Below are 12,754 nucleotides of genomic sequence, written 5' to 3'. Positions count from 1 at the left end.
GGGGGACTCAGTGCTGCCTCTCTCTCTCTCTTCTCCCTCCAGGTGCTTGGTCAATACACACCTGATTCTGTTTTCACCACTGGCTTTAAAGAAGTGGAAGGGCTCTGAGCTGGCAGCAGCACTGGGGTGAGGAATCAATGCCGTACCAAGAGCAGGTATAGAGCTGTTTGGGGATGAGGTAAAGCAGTATTGCCACCTCTCGTGATTGTTTTGATGTTCTTAAAGTCTACGCTTCGGCCACGTGAAAAACTTCGCTCTTTTTCTTTCCTATATAAAGAAGAATATCTATCTATCTATAGATATCTATATCTTCTTATTCGCGGGTTCAGCATTCACAGTTCCAAATATTCGCAAGAGCCGAACCCGCCTTTTAAATACACTTTATACACTTGCAGGGAGCTGCTGCCGGGCTCCCGCTGTCGCCGCCAGAGCCATGCCCCCCGCCGGGGCACGACGGCATTCATGAACGCGGAGCCTGAGGCGCGCGCGGATTTCGCCATTCGCGCGGGATACGAGATCACATCCCCGCCAACGGCGAGGGTCGCTTGTACCTAGAGCTAGCTATAGATAGATATCTATCTATATTTATCCATAGCTAGATATAGATATCTCTCTCTATCGAGATATAGATATAGCTATCTATAGCTATATCTACCGATCTAGATAGATAGATGAAAGAGCTAAGGTTTTCACATTCCCGAAGCGTAGACTTTTATGAACAACGCCAAAAATCCCGCGAGTTGGCAATAGTGGCGAAGCTGTCAGGGGCAGCTGAGCTGATGGCAGCCCCGCCACGTCCTGGGAGCTGCCCACCCCCGCCCAACCGCTCCCGTCTCTGGCCTCGTGTGACCTGCACCTGCGTGGAGCGGAAGGGCTGGGCCAGACCCGTTGCCGGAGGGAGCCCTGTGCTGCTGTCCGGGCCGGCAGTGCCACGCCGAGCGCTGGGCACGAGCCTGCCCCCCGCCCCCCAGGTCTAACCCCCCGCCAGGTCTCTGGCTGCAAAGGGTTGCTCCCAGACTGCAAGGGGCGGGCAAGCCTCTCGTGCCCTCAGGCTCCCAGCCCTGCCCCGCGCCCGTGCGGCCAGGGCGGTGGGGCCGGCGCGGCGCGGGCTGCGTGCGTGTGCACAGCGGCTTCCCGCGGCGAGCAGCCGGGCTGCGCTGGACTCCGCGAGCCGCTGATGGACACGGGGCACGTGGCCGCACAATGGAGCCACACGACTGACCTCCGCCACTTGGGCAACCTGCCCCTGCCCTCTGCAGAGCCTCGCGGGGGGGGGGGAGCCAGGGCGTGGGGCAGCCCCAGCGCCTCGGTGCCCCACGGGGACAGCCCGAGCCCTCCCCGCGACGTGCGGAGCTGGAGGGCCCCGCTCTGCAACGCCAGCGGCAGGGCTGGGGACTCGGACACCCCCGGGATTGCAACGAGGGGATCGGATCTGATTAAGAAACCAAAGGGGAGGGGGGTTCACCCCCCCACCACCAAAGCCCAGGCCCGGGGTTTCATAATAGCAAACGGGAGGGAGTACGTGGTGGAAGAAACCGCTAAGGTTGGGGTTTTCAGTCCTTTCCGCAGCCCTATATGCAAACTGTCACTTCAGGTTAGCATGAGACCTGATGTAGCTCATTAGCATGAGCTGTAGCTAATATGCTTAAAACCTCTAATTATTTATTATGCTCTAATGGAGTGGGTGAGAAACACTGGATCTTTTTATTTAATCTATGTATAAGAAAATCTGGCAGGCCAAGAAATGCTTCTAAAGTTGGGCTGTGTCCACAGCCAGCAATATTTCTAGCACAGAGATCACTGGTCTACCTGGGAGCATGCAGGACTGAGGTCTAGTCCCTTATCACCCCAGCCAGGAGTACCCAACGCTGATTTGGAAGAAGGAAACTCCTGCAACTCACTGCCTGGTACACCAGCAGACTTTTCCCTGGTTTGGACCAGACAGGTTTAAGTGCCCGTAGGATTTAAAACTCCAAAGCAGCCAATTTCTTTCTGTAGAGCTAAAGGGATCTGCTACTAAAGCCTCTTCCATTGCATCTTTGAAGAGAGCTAAAACTCCCCCTGGAAATGATGTGCCCTAGCAAATATTATAGAAGAAATTCCTCTCCTGGGGTAGAAAACTAATGAAGTTTTGGAAACTAAATTTACAGAGTGTTTTATTCAGAAAACTGTTTCTAAGTAAGTTAACCTTTCAGTGGGTACCCCTTCCTCCCTCCTCCTATACTTGTCTTTTTTTTCTGTCCAGTCTGTTTTATGTTTCTTCGGGTTGTGCCAACTATTTATTTATCTTTATTCCTTCTCTCTCTTTCTTTTCATTCATTCTTTTCTCTTTTTTGTGTGTGTGGCTTCTCGGTCTGATCTGTAGCTTGTTACCACCCACTGCACGCTCTCTCCTGCAGCCGAGGTGTTTCTATACAAACTTCAGCGTCCAGTTGTCATATTAATTATTACACTGAGTAATGACTGAAATAGTCAAAATAAGGGGAGACTCAAGAGAGCTTTTTCTTGCTGCTCAAAGATTCAGCAAAGAAGCCTTGCAACAAAGCACTAATTGGGCCCCAGAAATACTCTGACAAGGCATGGAAGATAGGTTTCATAAAGCCCAGCAATTGTGAAGGGGGAAAAGATCCTTGAATAGACCCCACGCTTCTTTTCTAAACTCTCTTGCTGAGCAAAAAATGGACTGCTTCTTGAATACTGGACTGATCTTGAATGCTATACCCAGCAGAGAAAAAAATGCACCATTTATTGTAAGTTTTTTTTTTTCCAGCTATTCATGTGTTCTATGTGGAGAATAAGCTGGTTTTGTTTACCATGAAAGACCTTTTACTTTATTTTCATTCTTGGGGGGGCAGGGGGAGGGAAACACATGTGCCCAGACTGAGACGAGCTCGCCTACTGTAACAAAATGGAGTGTAACAAATCCTACAAAAGTTCAGAATGTATTGATTCTTTGAAGATCTATATAGATTAACGACTTTCGTTATGCTTATCCAAGACGGCATTTAATCATAACGTAAATGGGCCTTTTAAAAAAAAAAAAAAAAGCTTAGCAAAGTGAAAAAGGGGGACTTCAAAAGAACTCATGAGTGTAGCTACAATTTACCCCAAAAGCCACAATAAAATAATGACAGTTCAAGATTAAAAAAGAGAGAGAGAGAGAGAGACCCAGCAAAAAAGCAAGAGGATATTTATCATTATGTTAGAATTAAGGACTCTTAACTGCAGGTGCTGGGCTACCGCTGTAGGGGGAAACCCTTGAAAGAAATATATATGATCTATAAATCCAGCTGGCACAGATACCTTAGGCCAATCAATGGTTCAACTGGGATACAGACAATAGGGCAGCGTAGCATCAGGCAAGGTTTGAAACAGCAGTTGAAAGGTGGCTGTTTTCCAGGGAGGCAGTCGGTGCCTGGTGTAGTCACGAGATGGGGGGTGTTTTCTACCCTGGCAGGACAAGGGAAAGCTTCCCCCAAAGACTGCAAGATCTGTGCTGTGCACAGAGCTCCTTTCCAGGGGAAAGCTGGGCTTGGTTCCCCTCTTGCCCTTCAGTATTGCCTAGTAACCTATGGGGTCCAGATCACCTTTTTTTTCAGTGGCACTGCTCCCCTGCTCCAGACCTGACATGGGTAGATGAGGCTGCATCTCAAGAGTCACTTAAGGAAACATTTACCATGCACTTGTCCATAAACAAGCTTTCCAATGGTCGCTTGTGCTTGCTTCCACACCATCTGGATAGTCCCTAGGCTTGCTAGGCAGCATCACTGCAGCCCACAGCCTGGGTTAAATGGCCAGTGGCCCTCCAGGACTGCCCCAGAGCCCAGCAGTCTTTACCCAAGCAAAACTCCCAGTCAAGGGAAACCCGAGCAAGGCCTTGTCTGGATTTGACTATAGTGCCATCAACAGTGGTGGTTTATGGTGTTAAACCATGCATATTGCCTCCCATGCCTTGAGGTGACTTTGCAGCCTTGATCTAAGGCAGAGAACACGTGCTCACATTCACCTGGTGGCATCAGGGAGCTCCTTGGAGATGAACACACCACAGAGCAAGCCCAGGGTACTGCACTGGATTTATTGTTCAGAGGCAATGGCAGGCAGGGAAGTCAAGACCCCAGCCCTGCAGCCACTAGTCTGGTTCCCAGGAGGTCAGCCTCTCCCGGGACTACCAGCTGCACCCATTGCTTTGGAAACCCAATGTGCTTAGAGGACACTTTTGCCACCATTCCTCCCCTCTCAGCCAGCACAGACCAGAGGCAGAACATCACTTGACAGGTTGCCTTGAAGGACATCATCTAAACTCAAAGCCCTTATCTCCTGCTCCAAGATTCCTGAAGGATGGGACCTACCTAGCAGAACCCTGTATCCTGCCCCATTGCAGGTAGGCTGAGGGTTCATTGGCCTCCCACATCTTCCTGGCCACTTTTTACAGTGATCCACTCCAATGAAGTTAACTCACATGGAGCTAAAATTGGAGGAGCTCTCATCATTAAGCCAGGCAGAATGAGAGAAGAGAAAGGCAGGGATTTATTCTTTGTTTCATTAGAGTTGATGGCTTCTGAATAAGTAGGCACACGGTTCCAAAATACATTTTACTAGCTCTCAATTAAACTGTCCTTTGTGTTTTTTCTTCTATGTCCTTGCCTGTTATTGCTACTTTCCAGAATGGGGGTGTGGAAATGGAAGCTCTCTTTCATAACCAGTGACCTCTTATGTCAGGGATGTGGGTCATGCTATATCAACTCTGTTCTTATGTCTACTGTCACAAACATTGGATTAAGGCATCACTGAATGAATCAATTAGAAAGGTAATTATTGAGAGGGAAAGCTTCTAATTACACTGGAAATAATAATAAAAATATCTTACTGTCATTTTAGAATTCAATTATATGCCTGTAGATTGAATAACCTGTTTAGGTCAGGTTAACCTATCTCAAGAAAAAAAAACAACAAAAAAACAGGCTGAAAAAATATTCAGAAATATGGAAGATCTTCCATATAAGAAGAAGGTCTGAGACTATTTAGAATGAAAATGAATAAGATTCTACTGTAGAGATCCATACAACAGTCAGTATGACATAAAGGAGATAATATAGGTAGGGGTAGTTATCTTTTCTCATAATAGAAGAGCAAAGGTACATGCAATGAAATGAAAAGACAACCAACTCAGAAAAGACCAACAGATTTTTTCTGACACTATGCATAATTAATATGGGGTCCTACAGTCACACTATATTATTGTTTCTGTCATGTTTGTCTGTCTGTCTGTATGTATTTCAATCATGGTAATGCCTACAGGCCCTAATTTCAGGCAGCAACCCACTGGGCTAGCAGTTCTGCCAGCAAATTGAAGGCATGGTCCCTGTCCCAAAGAGCTTACAAGCTGATATCAATGAGGCTCATAGCTTAGCAGAATTGTTATTATTATTCCTCTTAAGTACTGGCAAACTAGTTAAATGGACTATGTGAGAACAAACACAAGTATGTAATCTGGTATAAAAATTATAAGGGATTTAAACTGTCCTGTTTCACAACATCAGCCAAACGCAGGGCTCAAGACTGTCTGTCTCCTGGGCAGGTTTTAACATAATTCTCCTATTTTGTGGGTTCTTGTTCTAATTATCAAGGGCTAACTTCTCCTGGAGTTGCCTCCAGGCCACTATCAAAATTCAAATGTTTAGTTTTGCTATAATTTGGACAGGATCAGCAATGCAAAAAGTATAATAAAAATATACAAGGCAACTTCATTGATATTGTAGGTGCTTTTTTTATAACTGCCTGAGCACTTCAAAACTAACCAAATGAGAGCTGCATTTATTTCCAATTAAACTTCAGGGGATCTTTTCTTGACTCTGTTACACTGTTTTTAGGAGGGGGTCAAAGTACTGGGTAACATCTTGCTCTCAATGAAGTCAATGGAAGTTTAGTCCTTGACTTCAGTGGGGCCAAAATTTCATTCCCTGACTTTAATGGAGTCATACTGAGGTAAAAGCTCTGTGTGAGAGTGAGAGAGAAGTCCTTTGTCTATATCCAGTTCTTTCTTTTGGATCAGATGTACAATAACAGTTGAAATAACTGCGCTATTTACAAATAGAAGTAAAGACATGATAGAGAGAGGACCTTATTTTACAAGGGCAGAAATGAAAACAACACGAAAACAATGATTTTGTGTCAATATTTAATAGACACAAAGATGCAATATTATTTGTTCAAGAAAAGCTGCAAACCTTCATCTTCATTGCTGTTTGAGGTAGGTATCAAGAGTATGTAAGTAAATCAGCAATCATCAAAGACATTTGATTTTTATGATAACCATAGTGATTTCTGTTGAGATCGTGTATCTTCATTTAAATCAGACCATTCTCATCATAACCATATGATACTGACTCCAGTAAAAGGCACATCAACTTGTTGCACATATCAGTATTGGCAATGCTGGAGTCTCAGGCTGAAGCAAATATAAACCCTTTTCCAAAGCTACATTAGACCAAGGCTATACCCTACCCTATTCAGATTGTGCTCTTGGCAGATAAAAGAAGTAAGATTTGTGGGAGTGTCTATGCTGATGAGAAATGTCAGCTAAACTGAATTAGGCCACTAACTCAATTTTAAAGCTTGGCTGAGCCACAGAGTAAAGCACATGCTAGCTGCCTGGCACAAGTGATTTTGAAATCAGGCTAAGTAAGAACAGAGCTGCTTGAAGCCATGTCTACACTGTCTTCAGCTGGTTTTAGAATAGGCTTTGTTAAATCAGCTTTAAAACTGGCTGCAATCTTGGATATCATATTCCCAGGAGGAGCCTAGTACTTCTTAACCATTCACTCCGTGTAGGCCATTATCTGCTTGTCAAATTGCTATAAATATATCTAATTTCCAGGAGCATTATAAAGTTAAATGGAAGTTTTGAAAACTCTTTCTGATCCACAGATGAAAGATGCCACATAAGCAAAGAGAAAACATCTGTCACTAGATTGGACAAACAAAAAATAATTGATTGTAGAAATTTGTTCATGTACTAGAAGACTGTCAGGGCCAGCATTTTCTATTGGTTATTTCTATGATGAGCAGACCTACAGCTTGCTCACCCGATCAACGAAATCACTCTCAAAATTCACTTTGATTCAGTGAGACCCTTAGTATGATAACTATGTATTAAAGAGTAAACAATCACATGCTTTCCTCCCTTGATGGAATTAAGGGCATTGCCCACTCCTCTCATGGCTGGTTCAGACATAGGCCAGGGGGGCTATAACGAGATAATTTCTCTCAGGGGTGGAGAAGGGAAGTGAGGCAGTGCTCTTAGAATAATACAAAAATCAGTACTTGTATAGCACCTTCTATGCAAGGATCTCAAAGCAGAGAAAGGATTGGCTTGTGGCCCTGGACTGGCACAGCAGAGGTCTTGCATAGTTCCTGGTTCTGGTACAGATCTTCTGTGTGACCTTGGGCAGGTCACCTAATATGCCCAGGCTTCAATTTCCCACCTGTAAATTAGGTATAATGATATATCTTGTTTCCCAGCCTTAGCCAACTTGTCTCTTTAGGCCCTGGGTCAGGAAATGACTTAAAGCAGGAGCTGAATCCAAAGCACCTGCTTACATCTCACTGAGTGCAACAAGAATTAAGCATGACTTTAAATCAGTGGTCCCCGACCTTTTTAAGTAGGAGATCACCTTTGGCACTTAAAAGCAACCCAAGATCTACTATGTGCCACCAACATCCTCCCCTCCCCCCCCAAGTAAGTCTGTGGGGAGGGAAGGGTGGGCAGATTGAGGCAGAGGGAGAAAAGATTATTTGGGGGTATGCTTCCCCAGCAGGTAAATCGCACCCATCCGGGGCCCCACTCAACTTACCCCTGCTCCTGCCTCTGTGGCACTGTCCCTCACAGTGGGGTCCTTGATCTAGTCCTCACCCCTTCCCTCCCCCACGGACTGACCTGCTGGACTGGAGCATGTGTGTGCCCCCACCCCAGCTTCGGATCATCTCCAAGAGGCTCCAAGATCTACCAATGGATCAAGATCTGCTGGTTGGTGATCACTGCTTTGAATGCTTTTCAGCCCTTCCATTATCAACTCCTTGAAAGGAGGAACTCTTCCCCAGCGTCTCTATCCAGTGCCTAGCACGGAACAGCAAGGATCTGGGTTGTGGCCCCTAAATGCCACCATCATAAGTAAACCCAGTGCTCGCAGGCATGACATCAGCCAAGCCTCACCATGCCCTGGAAGTCAAGAAATGTTATCAGGCTTTTTCTTCTTCTTCTTCTTCTTTTTTCTTACCCAAGGACCAGGGCTGGATTAACGTGTTGGCAAACTAGGCACAGGGCCCTAAATAATCAGGGGTGTGTGTGGGGGGGGGGGGGGGGTTGTTGTTACCAAAGTACCAGGGCTGGATTAATGCATCGGCAAACTAGGCACACTCCTAGGGCCCTAGGTGAAGAAGCGGCCCAATTGTGCTTGTCTGACACAGTATAATTGGGGGACGGGAGAGTAATACAAATATACAGGATGAAGTAGGGGCCCACGAGTTTTGTTTGCCTCGGGCCCTGGAAAGGGTTAATCCGGCCCTGCCAAGGACCAAAACAAACCAAGCCCCTCCCAGCCCAGGACCTTGGCAAGGGCTCGCCCCGCTTTGTGCCTTTCCAGCCCGCAGCCGGAGCGACAGGGACTCCTGCTCCACGGGGATCGCAGCACCGGCCCAGTCCCGCGGCCGCCCCGCCCCGCTCGGCCTTTCCCTTCGCGCCCGCGGGGCCGGGATGCTCCGCGGATCCCCCGCTCTAGCTCTGCCTCCCAGTGCACGGCTCCCCCCGTGCCCGGGGCTGGACCAAACGCGGGAGCAAAGTCCCCGGCAGGACTGGAGGACGCCTCCGCGCGCCTTACAGAGCTGGGGCAGGACAGGGCACCCCCGGCGGCTCCCCGGCCACCAGCGCGGGCCCCGGCCCCCCCGCGCCCCTCTCACACGCCTCCCTCCCCCCGGGCCGGCCGGGTTGTTTATTCAGCGGCCGGGAGCGCGGCACGCGCCTGGCGCACGCACTTGCAACAACAAACCCGGGCGGGGCGGGGCAGGGAGGAGGAGGGTGAATGAATGGGGGGTGTGCGAGGCTGGGGGGGGCGGAGCCGGGGCCAGCGCGTGTGTGCGGGGCTCGCTCAGTGCGTGTGTGTGTCTGTGTGTGGGGGGGGTTGTGTTTCCCCCCCCGCATTGAAAAGGCAGCGGCGCTGCCCGGCCCGCGGCCACTCATTGCAAAGCTGGGGAGCGTGCACGGCGCAAGGTGCAGAGTGTGCGGAGAGAGGGGGGGAGAGGCGAGGGGAGGGGGGTCCCGCCAGGGAGGGGGGGCTGCGTGCGTGCGTGCGCGCGCGCGCGCGTGTGTGTGTGTGTGTGTGTGTGTGTACGGGGGGGAGCCCCGGCCGCCCCTTATAAGAGACACAATCCCCAGGCACTTTTTTGCAAAGGGGGCTTTGCAAGGCGGGCCGCGCACACGCGAGCGCCACGAGCCTCCCCGCCGCCCGGTGCACAGGGGGGCCGAGCCGGCGCGCTGCCTCCAGTCCGGCCGCCTGCTCGCCCGGCCCGGCCCGGCTCGGCCCGGCCCTGCCCCGCGCCGTCCCCCCCTGCCCTACTGCCTTGCTTTTTTTTTGTTGTTTTTTTTTTTTCTCTCCCCTTCCCTCCTTTCTCCCTTCTTCCCCCCCCCCCGGGCCAGCCGCGGCCGCCGGGCGCCCCGCTTCCTCGCGCCTGCCAATGGCCAGCGGCAGCCCTGCCAAGATGGACAGCAGCGCCAGCCAGCCGCAGCCCTTCTTGCAGCCCGCCTGCTTCTTCGCAGCCCCCCGGGGCGCGCAGCAGCCGCAGCAGCAGCCGAGCGCGGCGGGCGGGCAGGCGTCCCCGGCCGGCAAGGGGGCGGCGGCCAAGCCGGTGAAGCGCCAGCGCTCGTCGTCGCCGGAGCTGATGCGCTGCAAGCGGCGCCTGAACTTCAGCGGCTTCGGCTACAGCCTGCCCCAGCAGCAGCCCGCGGCCGTGGCGCGGCGCAACGAGCGAGAGCGCAACCGCGTGAAGCTGGTCAACCTGGGCTTCGCCACCCTGCGGGAGCACGTCCCCAACGGCGCCGCCAACAAGAAGATGAGCAAGGTGGAGACGCTGCGCTCCGCCGTCGAGTACATCCGCGCCCTGCAGCAGCTGCTGGACGAGCACGACGCCGTGAGCGCCGCCTTCCAGGCCGGCGTGCTCTCGCCCACCATCTCCCCCGGCTACGCCAACGACATGAACTCCATGGCCGGCTCGCCCGTCTCCTCCTACTCCTCCGACGAAGGATCCTACGACCCGCTCAGCCCCGAGGAGCAGGAGCTGCTGGACTTCACCAGCTGGTTTTGAGTCGCCCGGCCCGGGGAGGATGCTCCTGGGCGCGGGGCTTCCCTCCTCGCTCACCCCCCACCCCTCTTCCCGCTCCTCTCGGGAGGACACGGAGGAAATCTGTGTGTGCGCGCGTGTGCGTGTGCGCGCGCGCGCGCGCGCGTGTGTGTGTGTGTGTGACAGAGAGAGCGTGTGCAGAGATCTCTCCAGCCCAAGCACACGAGGGGGAGTGGGGGGGCCGCCTCTCCAGGAAGACTGAAGCACTCACTGCCTTTGCACTCCGCTCAGATGAACCACAAGGACCACGACGGACTTGAAAGCTGCCTGCTCAAGCATGCGGCCTCGCCGGCCGGTGTCCCCCTCCCCTCCAGCCGGGGAAGAGCGCTGCCTACCCTCCACCCAGCGAGGAGCTCTTCCCCCGCATCCTCCTCCTCCTCTTCCTCCCCCTCTTCCAACCCTGTCCCCTTCCCCCTGTGGACAAACTTAGTCCCCTCATTTTGGAAATTCAACTCTGCTGTACTCAAAGAGCCCTTCCCCCACCCCACCCCGACCTCTTTTTTTTTGCTACCACCTCCCTCCTCAAAATGCTTCCAATCTTTTTTTGTGAATTTTTTTATTATAAGAAAAACAAAACAAAACAAATCTATTTGTATCTATCCTAACCAGTTTGGGGATATATTAAGCTATTTTTGTACATAAGAGAGAGAGAGATTTATAGAGGTTTTGTACAAATGGTTTTAAAATGTGTATATCTTGATACTTTTTTGTGTGTGTGTGTCCTTTTTGGGGGGAATATGTCATGCTTCTTACCTCCTGCTCTTTAGACGTGTAGTCCCGCCTTACCTTACAACTGCCATCTTTTGTATGTGGCTGTTGTAAAGGACTCGGGGGTTCCTCCAGATGTACTTTAGCACCAACGTGTCTTACTTTATAGCAACTTTCTTAATGTATTAATAATGTTATTAAACCGTGTTCAGAGTGAACAAAGTTTTATGCAGCTATTGTCCAAACGCCAAACGGGAGCCATTTGTTGTCTATACTGCCTTTTTTCGAGGGGGAAAAGGGAAAAAAAAGCAAACAAAAAAACCAGCAAGCAAACAAACGAGAACCTGACGCCACTGCCTTTTCTTATTGTTCTATGACAAACTTACAAAGGTCCTGTATAACCCTGTTTTATACAAACTAGTTTCGTAATAAAACTCTTTTTTTTTTTAATGAAAATGATCAGCTGCCTATTGCATGTATATTTGGTTCCTGCCCCGCCCTGTGAAGGGGCAAACTATGAAGTGATCCTCCCCTGACAGGGATAAGTTGCATATGACCTGTTTTGTTGTCTGTGATGGATGTAACTTATATGTATATGTAGACATAGGGCATATGTATGCAAAGTTATTGAGGTATGCCGATTGTTTTCTTGCCCTTCTGTGTTGCAAATGTGTATCCAAAGCAAGAGGCGAGGGGATGATTAATGGCTTCATTGTCCTTCGTGAAATCACTGCACATTAAAGAATTTCCCAAAAGAATGAACCCTAAAAAAAGAGGGCGCTGCATCCCACATTATCACTGCTCTGCCCTGGCCCCGGGCAGCCTCCCGCGAAACAGGGAAGAGGACAGACAATACAGGCCAACGCATAGTTAGTGCCACCGAAAAATACACGCTACTTTGTTGCCTTTGCTATATTTATGCGAGACGAGCAATAAATAAATTTAAAAAAATCACTGGGGAAAGGAGGAGGGAGCTAAATAAAAAAAATAATAAAGCGGAGAAGTAGAAATGTGTGGCAGATTAGAGACAGTGATCTTTCTAAGCTTGTTATTCTATCCAAATAGCGTGATCTGCGTGTAAAAGTACCCAATTACCAAGATTCAAAAAGAAATTGGACTCTTTCCCCCCTCCTCCTTTTTGGCTGGCCTGCTTGTTGTCAGTTAGCAAGGACGTGACCAGAATTCGCCTCCTAATTTTTTTATTTTTTTTTTTTGCCTGGCTCCTGCATTACTTGCAAATTCAGTTTGCGTGCATCAAGCCAAGCGGAAAGCCAAGAGCAAAATGCATCTTACAAAAAAAAAACCACAAAGGAGGGAGAGAACCAGTGTGTCTTGCAGAGTTAAAAATCTAGCCTGGTTTTGCCTACCAAGTACCATTTATCTGCCCGGGATTACATTTTGAAAAAATCTCAACTCCGCTGGCTTGAATACACCGGATATGTGTGTGCGCGTGCATATGTGTGTGTGTGTGTGTGTGTGTGTGTGTGTGTGTATAGATACATATATATATCTATATAGATATATACATATCTATATAAAAAGATCTATAGGTGTGTATATATATGTGTATATGTATATTATATATACATATATAAAGATATATATTATATATGTATAGCTATATATAGATCTATACATATATATATACATATAT

General features: G+C 49.3%; 1 protein-coding gene across 1 annotated transcript; it reads left to right on the top strand.

Moving 5' to 3' along the window:
• Positions 1–8,416: 8,416 nt before the first annotated feature.
• ASCL1 (achaete-scute family bHLH transcription factor 1) lies at positions 8,417–11,559 on the top strand. The gene has a single exon (XM_006278393.4). The coding sequence runs from the start codon at positions 9,730–9,732 to the stop codon at positions 10,354–10,356; it is 627 nt and encodes a 208-aa protein (XP_006278455.1). The 5' UTR covers positions 8,417–9,729; the 3' UTR covers positions 10,357–11,559.
• Positions 11,560–12,754: the final 1,195 nt, after the last annotated feature.

The sequence above is a fragment of the Alligator mississippiensis genome, chromosome 4 (genome assembly GCF_030867095.1).
Source record: "Alligator mississippiensis isolate rAllMis1 chromosome 4, rAllMis1, whole genome shotgun sequence".
Taxonomy (NCBI): Eukaryota; Metazoa; Chordata; order Crocodylia; family Alligatoridae; genus Alligator; species Alligator mississippiensis.
The sequence above is the reverse complement of the archived record's forward strand: the minus strand, read 5'-3'. Positions and strand labels throughout refer to the sequence as shown.